This window comes from Mercenaria mercenaria, chromosome 9 (assembly GCF_021730395.1).
Source record: "Mercenaria mercenaria strain notata chromosome 9, MADL_Memer_1, whole genome shotgun sequence".
Classification (NCBI taxonomy): domain Eukaryota; kingdom Metazoa; phylum Mollusca; class Bivalvia; order Venerida; family Veneridae; genus Mercenaria; species Mercenaria mercenaria.
In genome coordinates this window covers 59,436,539-59,463,282 of record NC_069369.1, presented here as the reverse complement: position 1 = coordinate 59,463,282, position 26,744 = coordinate 59,436,539, and the positions used below count along the sequence as shown (strand labels likewise).

The 26,744-nt window shown below is 34.0% G+C and overlaps 1 protein-coding gene across 1 annotated transcript; it reads left to right on the top strand.

The window, feature by feature from the left end:
* Positions 1-23,025: 23,025 nt before the first annotated feature.
* On the top strand, positions 23,026-26,322 carry LOC123546228 (perlucin-like protein). Its single transcript, XM_053550583.1, has 4 exons — positions 23,026-23,200; positions 24,369-24,463; positions 25,350-25,440; positions 25,854-26,322. Exons 1-4 carry the CDS (start codon positions 23,026-23,028, stop codon positions 26,066-26,068), a joined length of 576 nt encoding a protein of 191 aa, XP_053406558.1. The 3' UTR covers positions 26,069-26,322.
* The last annotated feature ends 422 nt before the right edge of the window (positions 26,323-26,744 follow it).

Below are 26,744 nucleotides of genomic sequence, written 5' to 3'. Positions count from 1 at the left end.
TTTTCCGTTTGTTGTTTTTCAGCTTGCTTTTATAATGTGGATACAATATCCATTGTCTTGTAATCCACTACTTGAGTTCATGTAATGTAATTTTTATTCTTCTCTAGATTAATAGTCTACCTCAATATTTTAATGTTCGTAACTGTTTGCATACACCTATGTCGGCTAAATAAGGATAACGCTGAAGCGCATGTATTGTGTTTTCAGAAGAAACATTTTGCTTAGATGAGTGGTACATACATCACATTAATATGCCAAATATTTTACATGATTTATTGATGCTTAATTTTAACTGATCTCAGACTGATGGAATCCATGGGACAAAACATGTTTCTTTTGCAACAATAATATATGCCCTTCGATGTAATCATAATTTTGCCGGCATAGAGGTAAGACAAATCCCTCTTCATCCATCCGTCAAACGGTATTTGCCCGCAGCATAATGGAATTATGGAGTCAGTGAAAGCTTGAACTATCGATAGGTGATACTGGCACAAGAACCATAACTCTCTCATGCACTTTTCGGATTATTTCTCTTTTCATTCTTATTTTTGTTTTAATTTGTCTAAAACTTAATTTTGAAACTTATGTAAATTTTAACCGTGTACGTCATGACGTATTACAAAGAGAAAAGGTGCCGAGCACAAGACTCGTAACTGTTTCATGAACACCAGTTGCACTTTCCCCATTTTACGTACGTATGTTTTTGATAAAACCTTTGAAATAATAAAAAAGGTAATTCACACAAAGTTATCCTAGTGGTAGACAGCAATGAGAGTAAGTTCAGACAGCAAAGTCATTAAAGAACAAAAATAATCCACGAGGAAAACCACGTTCAAAGAACACAGTCCCTGAAATGACAGTATCAACAGCAGTGTATATACATATTTGTGCATGACAGTTATGAGCACTTAACCTTTACCCTGCTAAATTTCTAAAATGGACTGATCCATTATTCAATTTTGGTAGTACCATTTATCATTCCAAGGGGTGTTCACTGCAAATTTACTGACTGAATAGCGAAAAGTGCGGACCATAATCTGCATTGATTAATCAGTTAAAGAATGCTTGCTCGTTGATTAGTCATGGTGAAATTAAAATAATTCAATTATGGTCAAAATAAAACGAAAAAGAGCCGTTTGTTAAACACGAATGATCCCATGATAACCTGTTCAAATTTCAGTTCCGAAATCTATTTGACCTTGCCTTTTGACCTACTGACCCATTCAACAATGACGGTCAATACTGACCACAGGCAATCATCCTATGAAATGTGTGGTCTGTAAGCAAAAGCGTTCTTCAATTATCGAGCACTCATTTAGGCCTTGACTTTTGACCTACTGATCTCCAAAAGTATACGATTATATTATATCATAATGGCCCTGACCCTTGAATTACTGACCCCAAAACAATAGGGTCATCTGCGAACCAGAGGCAGTAATCATATTAGGTTTGAAGACTGCTGGCTAAATCGCTCTTTAGTTATTGAGCGGAAACCGTTTTTAGTCTCAGTGTCATAGCGACCTTGATCTTTGATCTATTGACCCCATAAACAACAATGATCATTTACTGACCACAGTCAATCATTCTATGAAATGTGATAACTGTAGGCCGAAGCGCTCTAATATAATCGATCGGAATCAATATTTCGGTTCGAAGTCACCATAATCCTGACCGTTGACCTACTGTCTCAAAAACATCAATAGAGGTCATTTACTGTATACAGTCAATCATTCTATGAATACTTATAGTTCAAACATCTTTTCTAACCAATGACAAGCGAAGGATTTTCAAAAAAGATACCAACTTGATATTTTCATATTATTTCATAACCGGAAAAAATGAGTCACTTAATCACGAAGTGGTTCAAAATTAATGGGAATTCATAGATACGCCTACTTTAAATCAGCAACATTCAATTCATGAATATTAATAGGAAAGAGTGGCAATTTTACTATATTTAACTCTTAAATTTGGCGACATTATCAGGACATCGATGATTACGTCATGGAACATTCATTTTAATATTCCTCATTTGCATTTCCTTGGATAAAATTCCGCTACAGTAAAATATTCTTATTGTTAGCCATGTAACATCATGAGGTAACACCCCTAAAACAGCAAATAACTTGTAAAAGATATTAGATTTTCCAACAATCATTTTCCTGTATATCTTTAAAATTTCCATTTTGCCATGTATGGTCTATATTTTTGTGTGAAACAAAACACATCTATGAACTTGAGTATGTTGGTAGATAATCTGAACTCTGGGTTGACATCATATTTCTCTTGTTCACAATTTCTGCTAACTCAAATGCATGTGAATTTACAAGATGCTTCATAGGCGTCTTTCCAATTCAGCTCACCATAGACTAAGCGAGTTTCATTTATTTTTATTTGCTAGTGTACAAGTAATGCATAAGTACATTTTTGTTCAAATGGGCACAAGTCTGCAACGCTTTCACCGACGCTAAAATGAACTGTCATGCATGTCTACACTTCATGGTGATCAGTTGTTTGAAGTGCCTTAAAATCCCTTTAAATATGTAATTAGTTTTAATTCCCATATACAATAATGCCAAAATGTACTCATTTGGACTAAGTTTTAGGAGGCATAATTAGCAATTGTTGGACCAACCCCGAAAGTCACGCACATTTACACTTCAGGATCATCAGGTGTATCAAGTTTCGTTTGAATCTCTCTTTAAGGCGGTCGACCTAATTCAACTGGATTTACACAAAGTTGTAACATTTGATCATTATACACTTAATTATGTTCATTAAGAGTTTCTTGCATATGACATTCCCGCAGACAGTATTATTAAAAATTACATTTCTATCATGGTTGCACTTTCAATATAGAGATTGTAATACTTTGTATATAAATAAATTTTATAAACATATTTTGCCTACGGATCAATGTGAATAGAAGAACAATTGTATTACATTTGTCAAATGTTTACATGATGGACATTTTTATGTTTGATATGCAAGTGTGCAAAATAATAATTTTGATAATTCTTAAGAATAGATCCCGAAATAAATTAATTTCGGAGCTACATGCAGTTTACAAGCTCAGTTTTTGTTTTGGTACAGAACGATTAAAGATTCTGATGTATATCACTGACAAATGAAAAAAAAGACCTGAAAATTCTGTTGAAATAAAAAAAAACTAGATATTTTCAGGTCAAAGGAAGGGGGTTAGAACATAATTGTATACATATCTATAAAACATGCATTTCTACAGTAATGGGCCTTTGTATTCCTCTAATAACAGAATATATGAAAAATGAAAATGGTTTAAATGCGATTGACTAAAGTGTAGTAGTTTAGGTAACAACCCGACCGACAGTAGAATTACTCCTATACACCTTCTTCCCGTCACCCAACAAACACGCATGCACGCACGCACACTGTTTTCTTAAAAATTTAGGTACCATAAGCGTTCCGGACCTCGGGTCAAAGTCAAGGTTGCTGTAACTGAAAACGGAATTTTTTTTGTTAAAGAACCTTAGTGATAAATAAGGTTTTGCGACCAACTTTTGAACTGAGGACTCTTGCAACTTGGTTATGCTAGTTATATTTTGGGCAGTTTTGGTTAATGTCTGGGTTCTTGTTAGTAAAAAATAGAAAAGAAGGTTTTCTCACAATAACAATAATTTTATCATGGATGAACAGCAATATGTTGAAAATCATTGCTTATAAAACTGAAGTCATTGTATTTACCTCTCAAAGAAACGAAAAACATATAGAATCGGTTTCTGTGAAAATTGGAGAAGAGAACATTAAACCATCTAAATGTGTAAGTAATCTTGGTGCTTTTCTAGTCTCCAAAAGGAGCATGGAAAAACATGTTAACTCAGTTTGTAGATCGGGATACGGACAGTTACGTAAAATAGGCCACATCAGGAAATATCTAAATGATGTATCTGACATAGTTCTGCTGTCCGAAAACTCGGAAGATGTGCATTTTTATGCTAAATGTTTTAAAAGATTGTTCTTCTAACATTGACACTGAAACAAATAGCAGTTAAAGTAAAATTATTCATTTTTGTACTAACTCTGTTACTATAACCAGTGGCATCTTTACATGTGGCCCAGATATTATACAAGTTGTAGATAGCTATGTGTATTTAGAATTACTTTTAGATGACTTTCTTGATTAAAATGTTATTGCTAAAGCAGTAGTTCAGAGAGCAAGTTGTACATTAGTGCTAGTAATTGCCAAAGTGGGGTGCAATTTGATGTTTATACCAAATTGTTTGACTGTTTTATCTGGCTCATCATCAGTTATGGCCTTCTAGATTTTGGTGTGAGATCATTTTCTTGTAGTAATGCTGTGTTTAACAGATCAATGAGATTTTATTTGGGTGTTAGAAAATATACCCTAAATGCAACTGTAATTGGAGAAATAGGTTAGCTCCCTATTGAAGAGTGACAATGGAAATCTGTATGTATATACTGGTCCCGCTTATCAAATCTGAGTTTGTTAACAAACAAATTGCACTCTGGGCTGATGTAAATGCAGTTAGACATTGACGTAATTGGTTTTACTGTGTTAAACAGAAACTCATTCCATTTTATCTTGGTGTTAATTTTGATATCGGTGTTAGTATCTCTGATATTTGTAACCAGGTAGAGAAAGTGTCAATGCATCAATTTATTCAAGGCTGGTCGTAATGATAGTAGTTCTTGTAAGGGCGGTAAAATTGAGAACATACAGCTCATCGGAATATAAATTTTGCACTGAAACTTATTGCAGGGTAATATAAGCGCCACAACACATAGCGGCATCAAGTACATTCAGTTGTGGGATGGCCCGTATCAGAATTGAAACTGGTAGATATGAAAGTCTCGCACTGGAAGACAATTTATGCTCATTCAGCGATATCACTGAAGCCGAGTCTCGTGTGCTTTTAGAATGTAAGATGTATGATGACTATCGTCCTTTTTTATTTGAAAGAGCCATTGAAGAAAATGATCGTTACTTTATGCATACGAAAGATAACCTGCCGCTGTACATTACATACTTATGTAAACAATATGTCGTTTTATTACTGTATACATTTTCCATTTTGTCTGTAAGGCTATGGTTTTACGCAACAATATTATTCTCATCTGTATTCAAGTTAGTTTAATGTATGTAAATTAAACAAGACAATAATTGCCATTAATTGTGTGTTTTGCCGGTGAATACAATTACTAGTAACTTGAGGTATTTTCAGTTTTATATGTCATGCATTTATCCTTTACCACACATACCCTCACCTGCACATACATCTGATACTAACAGACACAACGCTAGCAATCACACACCAGTTCACATACACAACTAGCAACATTTTATGCTTTTTCCGTCACTGATTTTATATACTTTTATTAAAATTGTGTTTAAAGTAGATTTTATAGCTTAAGTACCAAGTACTTAAATAGTGTCTTGCAATTCTTATGAAAATGACCATTTTTTTGTTGTTTTTTTTATACCAAACTGACTGACACTTCTACATCTGTCTGGTTTTTTTTCGGCGACGCCGTCTAAATTCGTTTTCGTTACATATGCCACGTGACTTCAGTTTGCAAATCAAACTGCTTGATAACGCATTATAGATAATTTATCAAAATGGAAGATTTATGCAACACTCCGCCTGATTGGACGAGAGTGTCAATTTCTTTCACTCTGTTGATTGTGCTACGCTGAGAGAAATGCAGACAAAGCGTTTATCCTAAACGACGCTGTTCACAGTTTTAAAGCCAACTTTGGCTCAGTATATTTAGCAAGAATATTGATATATCTCAAAATGATAAGTAAGTTTAATAAATATGATAAAAACCTGTTCAAATACCAACATATATCAAATTAAAGAAAGAGCTGAATACGGTCTGCGTATCACATGAATAAGGGTGTGATAAGAGTCTTTTATGTAGAGAAGTGCTTTTTAAAAGATTTTCCTTGTTACAGTTGTCGTCTGTATATGAAAAGGTTTCTTGCTTTTGTGACTTATTCAGATTGCATATTAAAATGAGTACTTGTTTGCTTTGATATATTTGTTATAAATTATTTAACTGATTTATTATATATGAATATTTTTCTTTAGTATGGTATGCAAATATTGAACTCAGTTGAAATCTGTTTCATTATATATATGCTATATAATGACTGAATCTCATTACACTGAAATGAAGGTACGCTGCATACAGTTTATCTATGTGATATGACTACGGTCAAACTTTGCTTATGAAACAGAAATATTGAAATAATTACAATTGTATGTTTTGCTTGACCTTCACTTTTTTATAGGTGTGACGTCATTGTCCAAAGATTCATGATTAGCGAATATGCATTTGTTAAAGCGGGATCAGTTGGCCTATTTTAGAAATAAATAAAAATAATAAATAAAAAAATCCTTTAATTGATTTTTTCTCATGTATTCTAATCAAACTTGATTTGTAGCATCTTTATTAGGCCCGCAGCCAATTTTGTTCAGCCGGGACATTTGACCCCTTTTAGGGGCTGCTAGAGCTAAAACTAGAAATGCCTTTATACAGCGTCTCATGAACAGCTTGGTGGATCTTTGTCATAATTGGTCTGGAGCATCATTATAAGGTCCTCTTCCAAATTTATTTATATAGGAACTTGGGCCCTATTAGGGACCACTATAGCTATAAGCAGATATGCCTTTCTTCGCATTAATGGATTTTTATCAAACTCGATGTGTAACAATATCGTAAGGTCTCCTGCTACTTTGTTACAAATGGGGATAGGGACCAATTTAGCTAAAGATATAAACACGTTTAATGACCTCTTCTCATGAACCGCTTCATGAATCTTCATCAAACTACTGCTGTAATTATTCGTCTAAGGATAAACGAAACAAAATTGCAACCCTACGAAACCTTTGCGAAAAATTAAAAGAGATCCATTTAAATTGTTAAAGTGCGGTGTTTAGTTTGCAATTTGAAAAATGTTAGATGAAAGATGAATGTTAGATGAAAAATTCATAAACTTCTTTCCTTATAACAATTCGCCGACCATCATTTTTAAAGATATTTCTTGTTAAATGTATTTAACTTTCCTTGAACAACAACATGTGTACTTGTGTTAGGCGAGGGTAGGGGGTAGAGTCGGCGATGTGGGATGGGGAATGATAATGATCAAAGAAGATGTCCATAATTGTCCTGGTCTTGTGTGAGATGAGTTATGTCATGGTGAAAATACTACAAAAATGACTAACTTAAGCCTGTCATGTTATTTCCCTAAGATGGTGTAATTAAAAGAAGGCAAATGCTTTTCGGAGAATAGAAGCAGAAATTATCTTAACATAGAAACCTGAGAGAGAAAAAAGCTTATAGTAATCTTGTATTTCTACGTTTTCTTGAAATCTATAAATAAAAATACTATCTGCCATTTTTAAGATGTTGTAGTCCATACATACAAATGCAGCTACTAGTGATAATAGTGAAATCCCAGTCAGCAGTAGTATGAACCAATTTTCAGATTGCAAAAATGGTAATTATGGAAAGAATATTAATTTTGTGACTTTGGGGAAAACATTTTTCATAAAAAAAGTCAGATTTATGGGAAATGGAAATGGTATTCGCGCTTGTCCTATGGCACTAAAACATATTGCCAGTTTCAAAATGATATCTGGACGAGACGGGATATGGGCGGACAGGACAAAATGAGTCATATATAGACCCCTTCTCCAACAAAGTTTGGTGAGGGTATCATTTATTGATAAAATATCAGCAGTCAGTTACAAAAACATGTATCTTCTTGTATTACTTTGTTCATCCTAATCGATTGTGGTCGACAACAATGCACTTTTACTTTGATCTAACAGGTCTAAAACCACACACGGATATTTATGAAAAAATTAATATGCTATATAGCCACATAGGAAGTAAAAAGGAAAACACATAGAATATGTACATTGTAATAGAAAGTGCAAAGTTAAATGTTAAACAGTCTTTGTGGTGATTAATCCTGCCTGGCTTTTCAGTTTCTTACATTTTCAGTTGTTTTTCCATAGCTCACTTTTTGCTTGTTCCCAATTCGCTCAGGTCCATTGCATCAAAGGAAGAACAGTCAACGCTATAAAATGATGCTCAATTGTATTAAGTTGAGACATCTCTAAGTGCTCTAAGATTAGTATCCATAGTTCAAAATCTCAAAAACAATAATCACAATTTTCTAATTCTATAATAAACTTGGTTACAGTAAATTTACGGTCATTTATCAAAAATAAACAAATTTTTGTTGATTTCTATGCAGATTTAAACGCTTTCAGAAATTGATCAATTCATAAAAAAACACAATTTTTATTAATTCTTAAATGACCTTAATACCTTAAATGAAACTTGAAAATATCGTTTGAATTACAATATCGTTAGTTCTATTTCAATTTCACTATCTGTTGACCTGCCGTGTTGCCTTTTCATTAAAAATATTCATTATTTCAAAAGACATTTTCTTGTACAAATCTCCTTATGAGTCGTACATATGCCGTTTAATGATGAAATAAATAAGAAGGTCACATTTCTAATACTTGTATAAAGTATATGTATCTCAGTATACAAATGTATTATTATGTGACAACATCGATAAAATTATAACAATGTTTTACGATTTCAGCCGAAAGATCTTTTTCTGTGAGGTTTGGACGTAGTCTGTGCGCGGAACTGTAAAAACCTACCATGTCGACGATGTGTTGAAGACTTTCTCTGGCATCTTAGATATATTGAGACTGTCACACAAGATTCTACTCAATGTCACTTTCTTAATCTCCGTCAGCTGATCTACAAAGCAATAAGCAGTGCATGAAAGTTACATCATATTTGATAGCAATTTAATACAACAGCCTCGGTAGCCAAGTGGTAAAGCGCTCGTTACTAGTGCGGGGGTATTTGGTTCGCTCCCTTGTCGGGTCATACCAAGGACGTGAAAAATGGCACTATAGCTTCCTCGCTCGACTGATGCAGGACTAGGACTGGCCAGCTAGGTGTCAGTATAATGTAATTGAGTTGGGCATCATGTCACATGTCTACAACGTGATATTCAGGTGAGGCAGCAGTATAAAGTTGACATTGTGCTCACTGCTACAAGCAGACGACTGAAAAAATTGTCTGTCTTAGACGAAACTGAAAAACTAATCGGATATAAACGATTTGTATCGATTCAATCTGAAATTAAATTGATTAATGTTAAGTTTGCTTACCCGCGGTAAAGTCTGTACTTTCGTGCCAAAACCTGTCCCCATATTTTAAGTTTGCAAACTGCTTGGCAACAAGGCATGACTGTGTGGGACCCGAAATAGAGGTACCTACAGTCGTCTCCGTCACTACGCCTGTCCACAGGTCAATGTCTCTTGGGTCACTGCGAATAGAACAGAATCGAAATATTTATGTAGTGGTTTGTAATAATTTATACCTTCTATATATGTTATTTAGCTTTACTCTATATCTACTTTAGATCTAAATACAATTTCATTTCAAAAGTTTTCTCCAAGGTGTATGTTGCATAAATATGCATAAATATGCAAGTATAGATATCCAGACCTGTAATCTACGTAACCTTCAACAAACTCTCCATGTGGACATGTTACATTGACAACACGTGACAGGGATGACATTTTTGACGGACGGAATGACGGAAAAGCGCATTCCCATAGTCCCCGAAACTGGTTTTCAGCCAGTAGGGGACTAATAATGAACTTGTCCATCATTCCATTTGGGCAGTACCACATTATTTGGAGGGGTGTTCACCGAAAATTTACTGACTGAATAGCGAACAGTGCAGAGGTTGACTCGATAAGTATTTCAATACTTCCGTCAATATCCTATTGCTTGTGTTGTTATGTCTGTCTGTATGTGTATGAATGTATCTTGTTTAACATTTGCAATAAAATATTCTTAAACTAACAGTGCAGACTAACTTGTTCTGGACTGGCCGCAAAGGCAGAATTAGGCTAAAGATTAAAAGGGATTCTATAAGTGCATAAAACAAAAAATATTATCCGATCACTCCAATCGTAACGATAAATGAACAGTCTATCTGAGATGCGTCCTGTAAAGTAAATACTTATAGGTTATTAGCTTTGTATCGAAAAAAAATATGCACGAGTTCTTCTGCGGAAATATTGCGCGACTTTAGGAGTTTAAGAACGAGTGCATATTTCCCGATGCAAGGATAATAACCTTTTTATCACATACGCATCTACACGTATAAATATTATGTAAATATCATAAATAAGTTCAATTGCCTGAATAGGATTGACAATACTGAACTAAACAGAAAAAATAGTGCAACAACACACACTGAATTACGTCACGCACCCGATATGAAATTCAGGCGTCAGTGTATTGAAAAAAATTGACGTTTCCGGTACCAGTGTAACTTAACGGGGAATTGAAACGAGTATGTAATAAGTACTATATATTAACCTACAATTCTTTTGCCAATATTGAAAAAAATATCTTTTGCATAGTGATTATAAATATTCAAATAAGAAATTAAGCGATATACGTTCATTAAAACTTTTGTGCAAATCTTGACGTTAATGATATCAAAACTGATTGCGATTTCAGTTCATTAAATGTAATTAGTGATGTACATGTATGTGCAAACCTTGTTAAACAAATATGTTACAAAATGAATTCAAACTGAAATGAATCTTGTACGTTACGCGCGATTCCTAGGATCATGCGTACATTGAAATACTATCATGATATCTAAATATTTATTTCTTCTTTTTGTCCTTGATAAAAATGCATGTTTAAATTAACTTTATCAAAGAAAAACTGTTATACATTTATCTGTAAAAAATAAATCATAGAATGTGGGAGCCATTACAAATAAAGTCTTAAAAAGAAATTGAATAAGATGTATTGTACCAGATTTTTTTATTAAAAAATCAATTTTGAAATGTAGATTCATTTAAAGATAAAATATTTTTAAAGTTGCTTACTCTCGGTCATTTAGTATGTGCATTATGTATAACAATATAACTGCTATTAAGTCAAATGGCTCAACAAAACATTTTAGTGCATTGTACATGTAGTCTACATCACTGTTTCAAGATGTTATCATTTATATTGTTTCGACTAAAATTTGATTTACATTTTTAAGTTGTTAACATAGATTTTGGGATAACATTTGTGTCAGGTTAATTTACTTTTCTTCGGTGATACGAATAGACTGACGAGTGTACCGTGATTGTGCGATTTTCATTGTATTGTGTTTTTCAATACACACCGAGTATTAAGTACAATCATTCATTCATTCATTTCAGTAAATCACTTTACGGTCTATGTATATTATGCACAAAATAGCACTGTGGTCTTGCGACTTCATACGGTATACTTTACAGTCTTTTATGTGATTTCTGCGTTATGGTATTAACCTACCAACAAAACACAAACTCCGGTTTGCAATGGGCAAGACTTATTATATTTATTGGACGAAAAGCAGGCGCACAAAATATGCACATGTACGGTAACAAATAATGAAAATTGTGTTAACATAAAATCTTGCTTTAAAATAATTCCGAGAAGCGTAATGGGAATGTGGTTTACAAACTTCGGAAGGTTTTGGGTCATAGTAATTTTCCAACTGTATTTGATAAAAATGTAAAATTATAAAACGTTTTATCAAACGAGATTATGACCAAAATGTTTCGAGACACACCGCACATTTAGTGTTCAACCCTTTTAGAGTTGGACGCTACGCTTCCCACTGATTGTGTCTGGCGGAAGAGAGGAAGGACTCTGTGATAGTCAGTTTTTAAATCCCACCGGCACTGAGCTGTTTTGATAGTTGTTTTCTTGCCTGTTCCGTCGGGCCCTTAATAGTGTTCATCTTGATGCTCTTTCTTCTGAGTTGTGGGTCTTAAAGTTTGCTTTTCATATAAATTTATTCGAGCATTTTTGTGTTTTAAATGCTGATTTTCAGCTAAGTTATATTTTTATTTCTTTTTTAATTTTGTTGTTCAAAGTTTGTTTCTCAATAGTTAAATATTATAAACGGTGCTTGTAAAACGAGCAAAAAATAATATAATTAGAAATAATGCAAAATACTAAAATTACTTCTTTTTTTTTGTGTTGTGGCGCGCACCTGCTAAAATGTAAACAATGAATTTATTTGTCGGCTTTTTGAGTACAGTCAGAGAATTTGACGAATCGCATACTGCAAAATATAGATACATTGAATACTTTCATTATATCAAAAGTTATGACATAAATATAAATTTGCCTGTAGATTACGGCAAGCATTTGATTTACCAAGCGTTGTCAAGCATGTTTTTGCCATCGTCATGTGATTTGCTTTGTTTGACAATATATCTGCGCGGAGCTTGTGACTTTTGAACATGGTAGAGGTAAGAGTGTGGTTAGGGGCGCACCATAAACCATTTTAAGCTCTCCAGTGGTGTTTTTCCACTGATTGTTCCAAGGCGGTGCCCCACTGTGTTCATTTTTGTCCGCTTTGTCCTCATGTGTTTGCTGTGCGTGTGCGTGTGTGTGTGTGCTTGCGTGTGCGAGTTGTATATTTATCCTTGTTATACTATCAACATAAGTTCAAATATGCACATAGTAATCTTAAATCAATCGTTTTAGTGAAACCTTCAATATGAAAAAAAAAACAGTCATTACAAAAGCATCAAGTAGCCTATGCAGTACAATAAATCTCGTACAACTGAATATGAGTTTGTTATCCTGCATCGGCAAATTAGCAACTATTGTGAAATGTCTTTGTTAATTTGCTCACAAAAATGATAAATTCTAACTAATGTTACTTGTTGATAAAAAAAACGTACATAGCTATGAAAACTCCTACAGAAGTGATCGACTGGCCGAGGAAAACCCTGAAATAAACCTTTATATTTTTAAAGGGTAAAAACCCAGGAACCTCCACGCATTTGTCATCGACGAGTTGCGCCGGCTGTCGTAGCACTAGAATGATGTTGGGTCTCATCCCTTTACCCTTCCAAAACAATAGCGCCATACATTAAAATAATATTATTATAACCGTGGTGAATCAATTTATATAGCGAAAATACGCGTGGCCGTACAGCAGTCAAGCCTAGAACTGATTTATACGGCTCAGACTGCATCGCACAAAGTGTAACCGCTATTTTGTGCTTCGCTCAATTTTTGACATTTAGCAATTATATCCATCAAGTAAATTGCTTACAAAATATGGCAATATAATACAGTAATTAGTTTTTTGTCTAATATCGTACGCGTAACGTACGGTATAACTCTGAATTCCATATATGTTTAGACAATTGTATTGTATCATACAGAAATTCCAGTCAAATCAATTCAGCTCATCTTAACGCAAAAACGTAAAAAAAAAGGGATCGAAATTTTTTTAGCAATTAAACATTATTTTTACACAAATCATAAAATGTACAATGACAATGACCACGTTTTGTCAACACTAAAATGAAGATTTTAAAGTTGTTAAAGCTTATATTTAGAGAAGTATAAATGTAAATAACTACACAAGTTGTTTCCAAACAGATTTGCTCTTTAAAATACTCGCATAAACTTGTAACTGTTGTGAAAATCATCGTATAACCATAATCTGCTGTAAAATATGTCTGCCATACAACTGGAATGTAATAAACTTGTCAAATATTTGGAATTAATCATCTTATTCTTTCTTTCAAAAGTGCTCTTTTTTCCGATCACACGAAGACGCAAAGACACGACAAATCGGCCCCAAGCACACGAGGACACTAATTTTACACGTAGTCTAAGTGATCATAATTATAGTATTTACTAAATGTATCGGTGCCTTCGAACATAAAAGGGAAGGAACAAAAGATTGACTAATACAATGAGTTTCCATTACTCTCGTTCTTTGTTATCGATTAATAAAGAAGAGACAGGGAATAATCATGAGAGCATTTTTTGCTACCACAGAGTAAAGTATGACTGTCAAGAAATTAAGCATGGAGCGATAACGTAGCAGAAAAAATGTATGTGTTCATGCAGGCTGTTCTTTCGGTGTATCTTGAAAAAGAATCAAATAGGATATTCACATCAAACATGGGTTAGCAAAATGAGAGTAAGTGAAGTACTTCAGATTATAATGGAAAACCTATTCATAGTGTGTGTTTATTATACTCTAAAGTTTGCCAAATAAATGCGTTTATGTATTAGGCAAATAATTGCAGAATTGTATATTGAAGATGCTGTAATCTACCTTTGCTTTTTTCTGCAAATGCTTCTTCGGAGTCCTTGTTAATTCGATACCAATTAGTAAACATTTATCAACTGTTATGACTTTGTTGTATTTAAGAAATAATAAATATGTCCCTATATTTTATCAGTTAATAAAATACGGACAGGAGTTCGGATGCGTAATAATTAAATCCGAAAGACTGCCCATATTTTATTAACTCATAAAATTATTGGAACATATTTATTATTTCGATTCTAACCACGCAAATTCTCCGCATTTTACAGCACTACATTTTAGCTCGATACGTCATTCGGCTGGTCATTTATAATCAAAGTACAGAAAGGCTGGCTACCACAAAACACTGGATGAAAACTGTGCGGGAAAGATGTTTGCAAAATCTTAAATATTATGGTTTTTCCATATCAGAGTAAGGCAAGCATGTTGTGATGAATCATCTTGATTAACTTGAGAAGGTAGTGTAAAGATATTACAGACTATAGCTGGTGAAAAAAATACATTGTGTTTGCTCCATTGGGGATAACATAATTAGGCCTAAAAATATTTTTTGTTTCCGGTAACATGCTCAAAAATATTAGGGTAGGTAGGTCGGATTTTTTTTTTTTTTTTTTTTTTTTTTTTTTTTTAAGTGAGACTTTTCCGAAATTATATCTGTCAAAAAAATGAATACAAATATGGGGGTTATGCCTTTAGAGCATCAGTAAGTTCATTTCTTACATCACTGACCATGTTTAAAGCATAAAAAGTGAAGTTTTACAACTTTTTGTTAAAAAGATTATTCTCCAAGGCCATAAAAACATTTAGGGTTGGGCCAGAAATTTAGGGTAGGTCGGGATACCGGAAACAAACAATTTTTTTACGCCTTAGTGAGAAAAACGGCACATAATTCTCACTTGGGAATCTGAAAAACGAAAGATTAATTTCTAACAAAAAAAGTCAGGTTCCTAGAACGAAATCCAATCAAACCGCAACCCCGTAACAGTGTATGTATTGATTTGTACACATAAACATATCTTGAAAATATAAACGAAGTAAAAATTATCGACAAACGAGGGCAAACTGAACAATGAAAGGAACACAGTCGCATCGTCTTGTAAAAGTCAGTTGCAAAACACGTCACAGGTTAATCTAAACCGGTTTATGCTACGTTTGTAACCTTATCATTGGTCCCACCATGGTGTCAAAGTTAACACTAAAAAGCCAAGTTGATTCGTTGTCTTTAATATAGCATGGATTTGCATAATAAATAAGTAAAATCTCATATCAATATACCGTGTTTAGGAGACTATCCTAAGGACAATGAAATTGCTTACAATGTGTAAGTTTTAAGGGGTACAAACCATAGCAATACAAGACTTTCTTCTGGTTAGGAACATTGCAAACAAAAGTGAGGTATAATAAATAACAAGTACAAGAAATGGAGTAACTAAAAAGGAAGAAGAAGCAAAGAATGTGAAAAATACCCTACGTTGCCAAATTAAAACTTTATGAATAATTTATCGGCTTTTACTCTTGAACTTTTGGTAACGATTTCGCATATTTTGACAGTCAACGTTAATATATGCTTATAAAGATGCGATAATGTAACGATATTTTACTTTTTTTGAAAAAAAAACAACAAAAAACATTGAGGGACATAATATCAGATAACATATAAAGGTAACAAAAACAACATCCGTACTTCGATATGCAATCCCCCAAATCATGTATGAAAATTAATCAGGTTGAAAAGACTTGCATTTTTTAATAATGTTCTAGTAAATTACGGTGAATTTAATGCCAAAGGAATAAATTCCTATAAATATTATAAACATATACTTAGCACAGTAAGATAGAGAAACGTACGTGCGGTATGGCTTTTATCATGAGGCACAAATAGCCTAAAATAGAACATAGGAAAACCTAAATGATCTTAGGAAATCTAAAAATAAATGCCTGAAGCAAACTCCATTACTTGAAAAAAGGGATATAAAATGACATCGTTTTAATGTCTGTCAGAGTTTTATACCGTGTTCACACTAGCAGATCGGTTTATTTTTATCAGGCGCTAATTGGCTATAATTGGTATTTGACATTTAAAAACCCGTCAAAATATAATCTAGTTTGCTTCCACACTAGGCAAAGAAATGTGGTTTAAATATAAACCTGCAATGTTACAAGTAAACAAATATTTTGCAATAAGCAAAAAAGGTTACAAAGAAGGGGGCTGACAGAAACAAGAAGGAGTCATCAATGTTTAAACTTCTGTGTTCATCTAAGAATTTCTGTCCATCCATCTATAGTCCATTTTGAGCATCAGCATGACTCCAAATCGCAATTTAATGTTTTTGTTTCATCAACACTCCAATTACTTTTGCCAGCCATAGCATCAATTGTTTGATACAAAAGAGAAACACATGGTATTCATCCGCCAAAAGGTAAAATCTGGGAATTTAGGATTGTAAAACCAGTTCTAACTCCCATTTGCGTTCACACTTGTAAATAAATGTAGTATTACTTTTTAATATAGTATTAAGACCACCTCCCCAGGTAGTTTTAATGCTATATTACAGAAACCACTTGACCTTTACATAATTCACATTTTACACCACATATAGTGTGGACGCAAACAAGTTTAAAAGATAAACCCAAGTTAATATAGGATTAAAAACGTAGTCTGAACACGGTATTAATGTATCTTCAAGATCAAAGCACTGAAGTACTGATGAGGCGATCTTCTTGTCGGTATGAGGGAAATTTTGAGCTCGAACCCCGCTTCAAGCCGGACTGTTACTGATTATGGTCTAGTCCTGTTCCTTCCCTAATACGATGGCTAGGAAAATTAACGGACCCGTAATAGTGTACCTCCCTTTTTGAAGAGTATTCAATTCCTACCAGAAGACTACTTTATCTAATTTTTCATGAGGGCGTAGGTTCAAGCCCCACTAGGACCAAACATTTTTTATCATTGTATTTCTTTTATCTAGAAAGATAATTGTTTTTTTCAAGATTTATTATCATTGATTTGTTGTACAAAAGCGGAATTTTTTTTATTTGATTAGCCATTTCTTGCTATTAAAAGTGGATTTAACCTCTGATACGGAAGGGTGAAGGTTTAGACATCTTTGAAAATACTTATTTACATGTTGTAAAAATTATTGATTTTGCATTTATTCTTTAGTTAACAAATTTTGGAAGAAATATAGGTAGGTTTTACTTCTGCCCTATGGTTCTTTTTGAATGCAGAGAGCAAGGCCATAATTTTTCAGTGTTGGAGCTTAATTTCTGTCCAATTAAATCCTTTTACTTGAGGCTCCCCAGAAACATTTGTTATCGACAGTTTTATTTTGTGTTTTATAATTGTTACGCAATACTTTGAGGTTTCTTTTAGCAAAATATTTGGTATAATGAATTCTCTGCGATTGTTTTGCCCAGTGGTTATCACTTTGACATTTATTTTGAGGAAAAAACATAAATTATACAAAATTAAATTTTTTTTTTTAAAAAAATCGACACGGTAAAAGTTTTTTAAAAATGCAACACAGTACGAAACAATGCTAACTTCAAGACTGTATAGCGTTAATGCAATTGTTAAACATTACCATTACGGGTCCACTATCTTAATAAAACATGAAATACAGTTGAAAACGTGTGTTTAAAAAAAATCGCTTACATCTACGCCCCCACCCCACCCCACCCCACCCCCTTAAGTAAATTGGAGACAAAGTACTTTTTACAATTTTATTTTCAGCATTCGTCAGAATGTTTCTAAAACGAATTTGTTTAGTATAGAAATAGCCAAAAAAAAACAACAAAAAACAAACAAACAAACAAAAAACAAACAAATAAATAAACTGCCGTTAAATCAAATAATATTATAGTTTTTATTGTAAATGTTAACATTATTTCTGTAGCAAAACATAACATGTACGCTGTTTTGGTATGTTGTCATTTGTTTCTTCTCACGATACCGTGGCAATTCCACGCAGCGATTACGTCCCGTAGAACATATAGCAACTGATCTGCAAGAATCGGTTTTTAAAACTTATGCTTCCCTTTTACATTATACATATTTTGTGCTCATTATTTATTGTATTATATGCAAAATCATACCAAGTAAAAAGCGATACTTTTGTTAAACATTTAATTAATAATGCGCAGTATAATTCATATCGACATCTGTTATGAATGAAACTGTGCTTGGAACCAGTTTGTTTAATGAGCTATTTATAGACCGAGGTCGTAATCTATAACGATGTGGTCGCCGGAATTCCGTTTCCATTTAAACAACATAAAGATTATCTAAGTGTTTCGATAAAATTTTAATTCGATGTGTTGTATATTTTTGTTAAATACGTTTTACATTTCGCATGATTTATCAGCATTATCTCTGCATATTACACAGTGTGTGTATTATGTCAGTTTTACATTACCAAAGACGAAAAAGTTCCATTCATACAGACATTTCATTCATAGGGGGCGAATTCATTTACCTTCATTATGTAATATTTTCTAATGTTATTTAAAAGGATAACAGAGTGATGCATGACATAATCATTTACAGAATCAAACAAAATGGTTGAAAAAAAAGCTTTTATTGAACAGATGAGTTTAACAATCTTTAAACAAATCCGTGGTAAAACTGATATACATGACGGAACTGTTTGAATTGCGCATGAAATGATTTATGTTGTCAGTCTCAGCACTCGGTTGATCATTATGACTTTCGATTTGTGGTAATAATAGTCTGGCGAACAAACTCGCCAGCCTAAAAACCTCCCCACGATTGGAAAGCGTTGCATAACGGAATTTTCCGATATTTAGTAAATCTTAATTAAAGTACAAGTATTAAGTAGTTACTGCTGTGAAAATGTTATTTTCAATAACATCTTAGGTCGGAAAAGATCAGAAGTAAATACTTTATTCAAATGCAGTTTCTAAAAATAGTACACGTCACCTATGATGACACTGCAACATACACACGAGAACATTGCGGCATATAAACAGGTAAACACTCGAGTCTTAGAAGATTGGGGCATGAATTATAATTTATTTATTCTATATCTATTTTATCTATCAAATCGCGAACGTTCAATTGCAACACGTGACCGTACAATATATTGCGGTATTTGGACGCACGAGCGTACAAAAAATCCTGTATTTTCTGTATTTGGACGCACGTGCGTACAAAAAATCCTGTATTTTCTGTATTTGAACGGTTCAACAGTCCCATGTTAAACATACGATAAAGCCCGAAACGCGTGAAAATGTTCCGAATGTAAATCGGATGAAGTAGGCGCTCTGTGTACAGAGTTTGATTATGCGTCTTGAAATCAGGATTTAATTGCCATTTGTTTGTTTACAACACACAAAAACGATTCAAGTGATGACAATGCTATCTGATTTAGAACAAGTTTCAGAAGAAGAAGAACAGGTATTCTCAAATAGAAATTATGTAGATCTAGATCTATACAGATATAATTGGAAGAAAAATCTTATTGATTGGAAAAATCTATTATTTTGTCACAGGTTGAGAAAATTTTGAATGGCAGTGGCTAGGGATCTGGTAACCGGACCTCTAGACAACCCGTACAGGAAAACTGCAAATTTAGCCTTGTCCGCTCTTTAAATCCAACAGTTTTCATCTGATCTTCACCAAACTTGCTGACAATGTTCATGGGCATAATATCTCGACGTATTATGTGAACACCTGTGGCAGCGGGCGGGCGGTCGGCATCCAAAGCATGTCCGCTCTAATTCAGTTTTCATCGGATCTTCACCAAACTTGCTGACAATGTTTGTGGGCATAATATCTCAGCCAAGTATTATAACCACCCAAATCGCCAAATGGCTGTTGTTGTTGGGAGGTTGCACCATATAATTTATTTAAAGTAAATACTGATACGCAGAAAAACAACATTCAATGAATTACGTATATTACGTATGAAGTGAAATAAATATTGAATAAAAAGGCTATTTAGGGCCTAGCATTGTTCTGTATAATATATACATTTGCACTCATACCAAGCTGAGAAAATACAGAAAAGGCAGGAATACAATATTCAGTGAAACATTTTTAATTTAAACTAAGATAAAATAGATATAGAATAAAAAGGTTATTTAACATTGTACTGTACAATACGAGATATATTTGGACGAGTACCCAGCTGAGAAAACCATATTGGACTCGCCTAGCGGCTCGTCGTGTATGGTTTTCTCAGCTGGGTACTCGTCCAAATATATCACCGTATTGTACAGAACAATGTTAAATAACCTAATATTATTGTAAAAGTGGAATGTAGTTGACATTTGTGGTGCCTACAACGCAGAAATTGTAAACTAGGGCCTACGTACACAACCAGATATAGATGCTGAAACTTACTGGTACGGTGTAAAATGACTGAAACATTTTCTTACGGTAAAAATATAAACAAATAAATTCATAAGTTTGAAATTGTTTGTTTCAGAATATTTGATGTACTTTTTATTACTACTACTAAGCACTGAAAAAGTCGAGTATTTAGTCGGCATACAACGGAAGCAGAAGCTTATAGTCATGTTACAATCGTAGGGTGGAATGGAACAGCTATATTTTATCGTATTCAGATATAGGCGATTTCGCTATATGTTTATATAGCAACTGCTACGGATCGTGTTAGAATTGTTTTTCATCAATTGTTTGGATACTGTGGATACTAATACCTTCGATTAAGTTTCAAATGATTTTTACATGTTACTGTGCAATCCATGCGCTGCATTATTTGCGCCGGGTCAATGGTAATGATGTTTACTAATATCCGTTTGTATATCGCTTCACTTGTTTACGAATACCAACAGTTTGTTAATACAATAACTTATGGCAACAGTATAAGAATTAACAAAATTTTCTGCTCCAATCTAATTGGTGAAAACAGATCTATGATATCTAATAAAGGCTGGGAAAAAAGTTTATCGACATTTTTTCCGTAATATTTCTTTTCGAGAAACAATTTGAAATGTCACTATTGTATTATTTTGAAAGAAATATCATAAATTCGTTGACAATTTGAGGCCCGTCTGCTAAAATGGCATTAAAGCGCACCAGAATATTGTGTTGTGACTATTCAACTGCATAGAAAATCAAGGCTTTATTGTAAAGACACAACTGAAGAAACGTACCTCAAATACCCCGGGTAAAATCTCCTAACGGTAGATATCTCAGTTTTAAGCACGCCTGCACAGGGCGGACAAGAAAAACATGTATAAGTACCACGGTGTTTTATTAATATACCAAACTAATGTCTTTAATGTAAACGCGCCGTTTATCTTTTTTAAAGATATTTCTTGTTTGTTTTACATGTCATGCCTTCTGTTGCCATTGGATTCGCCCAGCGAGGATAACATTACTAGTGGGAGTATGAATAGATGTGCACCACCACTGGTTTAACCCCAAGTGTTATTTTAGCTACTGACCGTTCCAAGCGGTACCCCACTGTCTTTCTTTATATAATCATTTCGTTTTCGTGTGTTTGCTTTGTGTATGTGCGCGCGTGCGTGCTTGTTTGTGTATGTGCTAGTTATATGCACGTTCAAGGACTGTGAGAGTTTTGTTCTCTTATGTTTGCCTTGTGCTTGCGTGCGCGTGTGAGTGAGTGTGCTAGTTATGTGCACGTTCACGGGCTGCGAGCGTTTTGTCCTCGAGTTTGCTATTAGTATGCGTACGTACGTGCATACGTGTGTACGTGCGTATGTGTGTGTGTGTGTATGTGTGTGTGTGTGTGTGTGTGCTAGTCTTGTACACGTTCACGGGCAGTAAGTTGCGTTTTGGAGTGGCTGCGGTTCTGGAACAAGACTTTCCCCGTTGGATACCCATCCTTGTTTTTAAGATTTTTGAAAAATGTAATTTAATTTAATGAAAGAAAACCCTAATAAGCCCGTTGGGCCTACCCACAACCGATCACTTGATCATGACTAGAGTAAATTTCAGAGAGTTTCAGAGACTTTGTAGACTGGCAATAGAAAGAAAAACAAATCATTAATATTTCAAATATACTGAAAAAGAGTTAGCTGTTTTGTTCCTATATTAACGAACAGAAGTTTCGTTTAAACTAATTAATAAATTCGGTTTGACGATTCAGTATTATCGTATAACGGAACGAAATACCGAAATCAAAATGTTCAGGGGCTCCGTATATTAATATGTTATAACTTTCCGTCGTTTCGTCTGACTGTCAGACTTCCTTGTATGTTCAATTACTACAGTTTCCTTACAATTCAAATAAAACTCATATCCGACTTTTTCTCGAGGTAATTGCTTGTTCATTAAACTTAAAATGTACCAGCTACCTGCCTACCTTGCCTATTAAACTTTTACAGTTTCCGTCCAATTCAAATGAAAATTGACATGCATGAACATAAAAGGAACATTCGTATAACTATTAATAAGAATATATTCAAAGGTGACATTTTATTTTTCAGATACTTCTCCTAATAACCACTTGTGACACTCTTGTCTGTATTCACAATGTTGAAAAGGATGTTTGTGACTTATTTGTCTTCCTTGCCCGCAACCAGATAACAAGATAAAATACAGAAAACTTAAGATATACATCGTTAGAAAGAGCTGAACGCAGTGAAAGATCTTTATCTAGGGTTTTTTTCTACCAGGTTTTGTTTAGCAACAGAAATAATTTAGATAAAGTACTTGATGTTTACAAAGTGACATTGAGAAACTATACGTTTACAATGCTATCCACATAGTGATCCTTTTCATTTGTGCTTTGGCCACATTTGTACTTGCATGTAGCTGCAAAGTATTTTAAACTGTTCATACCATTAGCTTATTAATAACTGATTTAGGGACAATGTTTTTGTCAGTGATCATTATTCTAGGAATATATTCTACTTTTGGTACCTGTACTGCCTCGGATTCAACAGATGTATGGGAAAAACTGACTCAGGTTGAAACGATTCTGATTGATATGGTTGCTCAAATAGCAGATGTGAAAGGGCGACTAGACAATCTTGAAAAAGAAAAGGGTGAGATATTTATATCGTTATCAAATTGGCGTGTTTCCTTCGTTTCCGGTTACTTAAATGGTCTCGAAAAATATCATTCTAATTTCACAAGTAGAAGCATAACAGATATTCTCAATTTATTATAGAATGTAAATCTTGTGAATCAAAGTGTATGAGACAGATATGAATAAACAGTTAATTAAATGATATTTTCACAGAGTTACTACTTAACTTTTATTTCTTTCATGAAATGTATAAATGTTTATTTTAGGGGACGATAGAAAATCAGGAGCGGGGCTGGCTTGATTATTCATTGACAAATAACGAACTATTACTTTCATAAATGTCAGGCAAAATTATTTTTCAATTCTTTCACCATTGCTACGGTAAACTTTTCCATAAATGAACGAGCTGTCACTGAAATTGTCGATTGAATATAGGGAAAGGAAAATGTGATCATGATCGCAGACCGTCAGTGCGAACTTGACCTTGGACCTAGAAATATAAATGCTACTTTATGCAAATCTTCCCAGCGGTTTATAGTAAATTGCTGCTACAACCGATTGTACAATGACCGATAGATGTAGAAAGTTGGGAGGGAGGACTCAGCTTTTTTTTGTGTTTGGAATGGTATTAAATGCATCAGATGGAACCCCAGTCTCTATCTGTACCCCATATTCAAGGCCAGTGCGGTGTAGTTGTCAATCTGTTTTGCTCACATATTTCTTGTCTGAAATGGCTTTAAAAGCCACCATTTGACTTGACATCATTTCAAAGTATTTCATCGGGACCACAAAACTCTCATTCCTACATACACTTCAAATATTCGTACTAGCAGAGGGTACTTGTCAACGTGATTTAAAGTCAGATTATAATGTTTTCTTTCTACCTTTTGAATAAGAATCTTTAGAATATAGATTCAGTCAACAAGACTATGGCGGGCGGAGAGAGCAATTGATTACTGCCTGGAATTCAGGCCAGATAAAATATTTGCTTTGAACCTGAAGACAGACAATTGATGTACTCGTATATATTTTTAATTTTGGCCTAAATAGTATTTACTCACTCCGCCAGTATTTCAGACATACAAACTGGACAGATCCTTAAATGGGCATCCCCTTTAGACCTCTTATCATTATTTGCGTGTTACTCATGCCTCATTACATTTATATAATTATATAATCTTCAGCAGAATCCACAACACCATGTCGTGATCGTTGGGTAGCATATAAAGGGTCTTGTTACTACTTTGGATCTACTGCTGTTAGCTTCAGCGAGGCTCAGGTATAGATATTCATGTTTTACTATGTTTACATCGTATTTCAATGATTTTATTTATATAAACACATCCTGGATTCTGAGCAAGTACTGACTTGCTTTCCGCCGCAAATAACTGACAACTTTTCCAGATGACAGAGTCGTGAAGGACGTGTAACGAACTGTTTATTGTATTTAGGTATGTTCATGTAAAAAACCATTGGCATATCATTGCCATAACATTGCCTAAACAATCTGTTAAGAATATGGTTTGTCTTTGATTTGACTATCTGTTGGCCATACAAGGTTATATTTTGACAATAAACAAACTAATTCCAAATCATTTCCAAAGAAGGCACTGTCAAAACATAGTCAAAACACAGAATTCAAGACCATGGCCTGACCTTCAAATGGTAGTGTGCCAATTGACTAACGTGGTAGAACCATGACTTTACCATGGTCATTTTGGACCTATAAAAGAGCTAGAACATGGTCATTGACCCTGGTTCAACCATGGTTTTATCATGGTTTTACCATGGTTTGGACATGAATTTTTCCGCAGGGAGAATAATGCTGCAATCTGGTCACTTCAACGAGTATTGTGTTTTACCTGCTGACCAAGCCGGAAGGAATGGTTATTTCAAGACACACATCATATACACTGATATGTTAAAACCCTGTTGATTAAACGCTTGACAATGCAACGTTTTGTGTACATAATAGAATGCTAGTCTTATAACTCTATTTTGATTATTACGCTCTTGGTAATAAAGCATTATTTGTTCACAGAACCAACTGAACAAGCTTTTGAGGGTTTTAGCAAAACGAAAACAATTATTAACAACACAAAGGACAATAAATAACGATCAATCTATGTTTTCTTTTTCATAAGCTGTTTATCTATTTGTTACAGGATATATGTACATCTCTTGGGGCTCATTTAGTTCATGTTGACAACTACAAGGAAAACATGTTTCTTAAGGGCTTCATGCATAGTCACAGCAGTAAGTGATTTAAAATAATCCATTGAGAGTGACATATGCCAACATTTAGAGCTAAAAAGATCTACTGAATATCAATAATAAAGGCATTATAAAAGCTTTGTAATGTGGATACAATACTTCTTTAGAGATATTATTGCCTCAGAAGGCTTTATTATTTCAAGTCACACGGTCAAAATACAGAAACTGCAATTCAGCTACAAATGACAAATGAAAAATGTTTGCATAATTATTACATCAGTTATAATAAGTAATTGCTTTAAAAGATTAGCGGATGAAAAAGTACGTTCAGTTTCATGCAACCAGTCTAAAAGCGTAACATTACATCAAATTGAATACATATGTCTGCTGCTAATGGCAATAAGTTTTAATTTATCAATCATTTTTGAAAAAAAAAAATGGATTTTTTATTTCAGAAAATGATTACTGGGTTGGTTTGACAGATGCCGCGAAAGAAGGTTTATGGAAGCTTACGGGAAAGAACACAATAGCTCCTTTCTTGGACTGGGGAAGCGCAGAACCGAGCGGTGGGACTATTGAAAATTGTGTGATGTTTGCAATTGGACATCAGTACAGTTGGGGGGATGTCTCTTGCTCACGAAGAATCCGGTATTTATGTGAGAGAACCTGAGAAATAGAAGTGCTGTTGTCATTTGGAACGCTTTGGCCTATATGATTCTCAAACTTAACATTGCTTCAGCCGTAATTTGCTCCGCACAGGAGTACTCTTGTTTATCCACAAAAGTATATTTCTGAAGCAGCTTTGTTTGTTAATGTTCTTCAAGTTATGTTAAACTCAAGTTTTATAGAGTACGGATATACTAATATTATGTAGCATCTTACAATAATTTCTATACTTAAAATTTACAGCTTTGAATAAATAGTATATGAAAATATTGGGTTATCTTTTTACTGACATTGAATATTTTGCCAATCTTGAATAAGAAAACATGATTTGTACAAAACACAGTAAAATTGCATTAAATTTCGAAATATACTTTACACCATGTTCATCTGTTAGAACCGAGACGTAAACAATGGTACTAGTAGCTTCCTCGCTTGGCGCTCAGCATTAAGAGGATACTGCTAGGACTGGTCAGCCCAGTGTCAGTATAATGTGACTGGGTGGGGTATCATGCTACGTGTCTACGGCGTGATATTCCAGTGAGGCAGCACTATAAAGTTGGGCATTGTGCTCACTGCTACAAGTAGACACCGACGTTTATATGACTGAAAAATTGTTGAAAAAGACGTTAAACCCGAACACACACAAAGAACCGTGACATCGCGAAATGATCATGCACCAG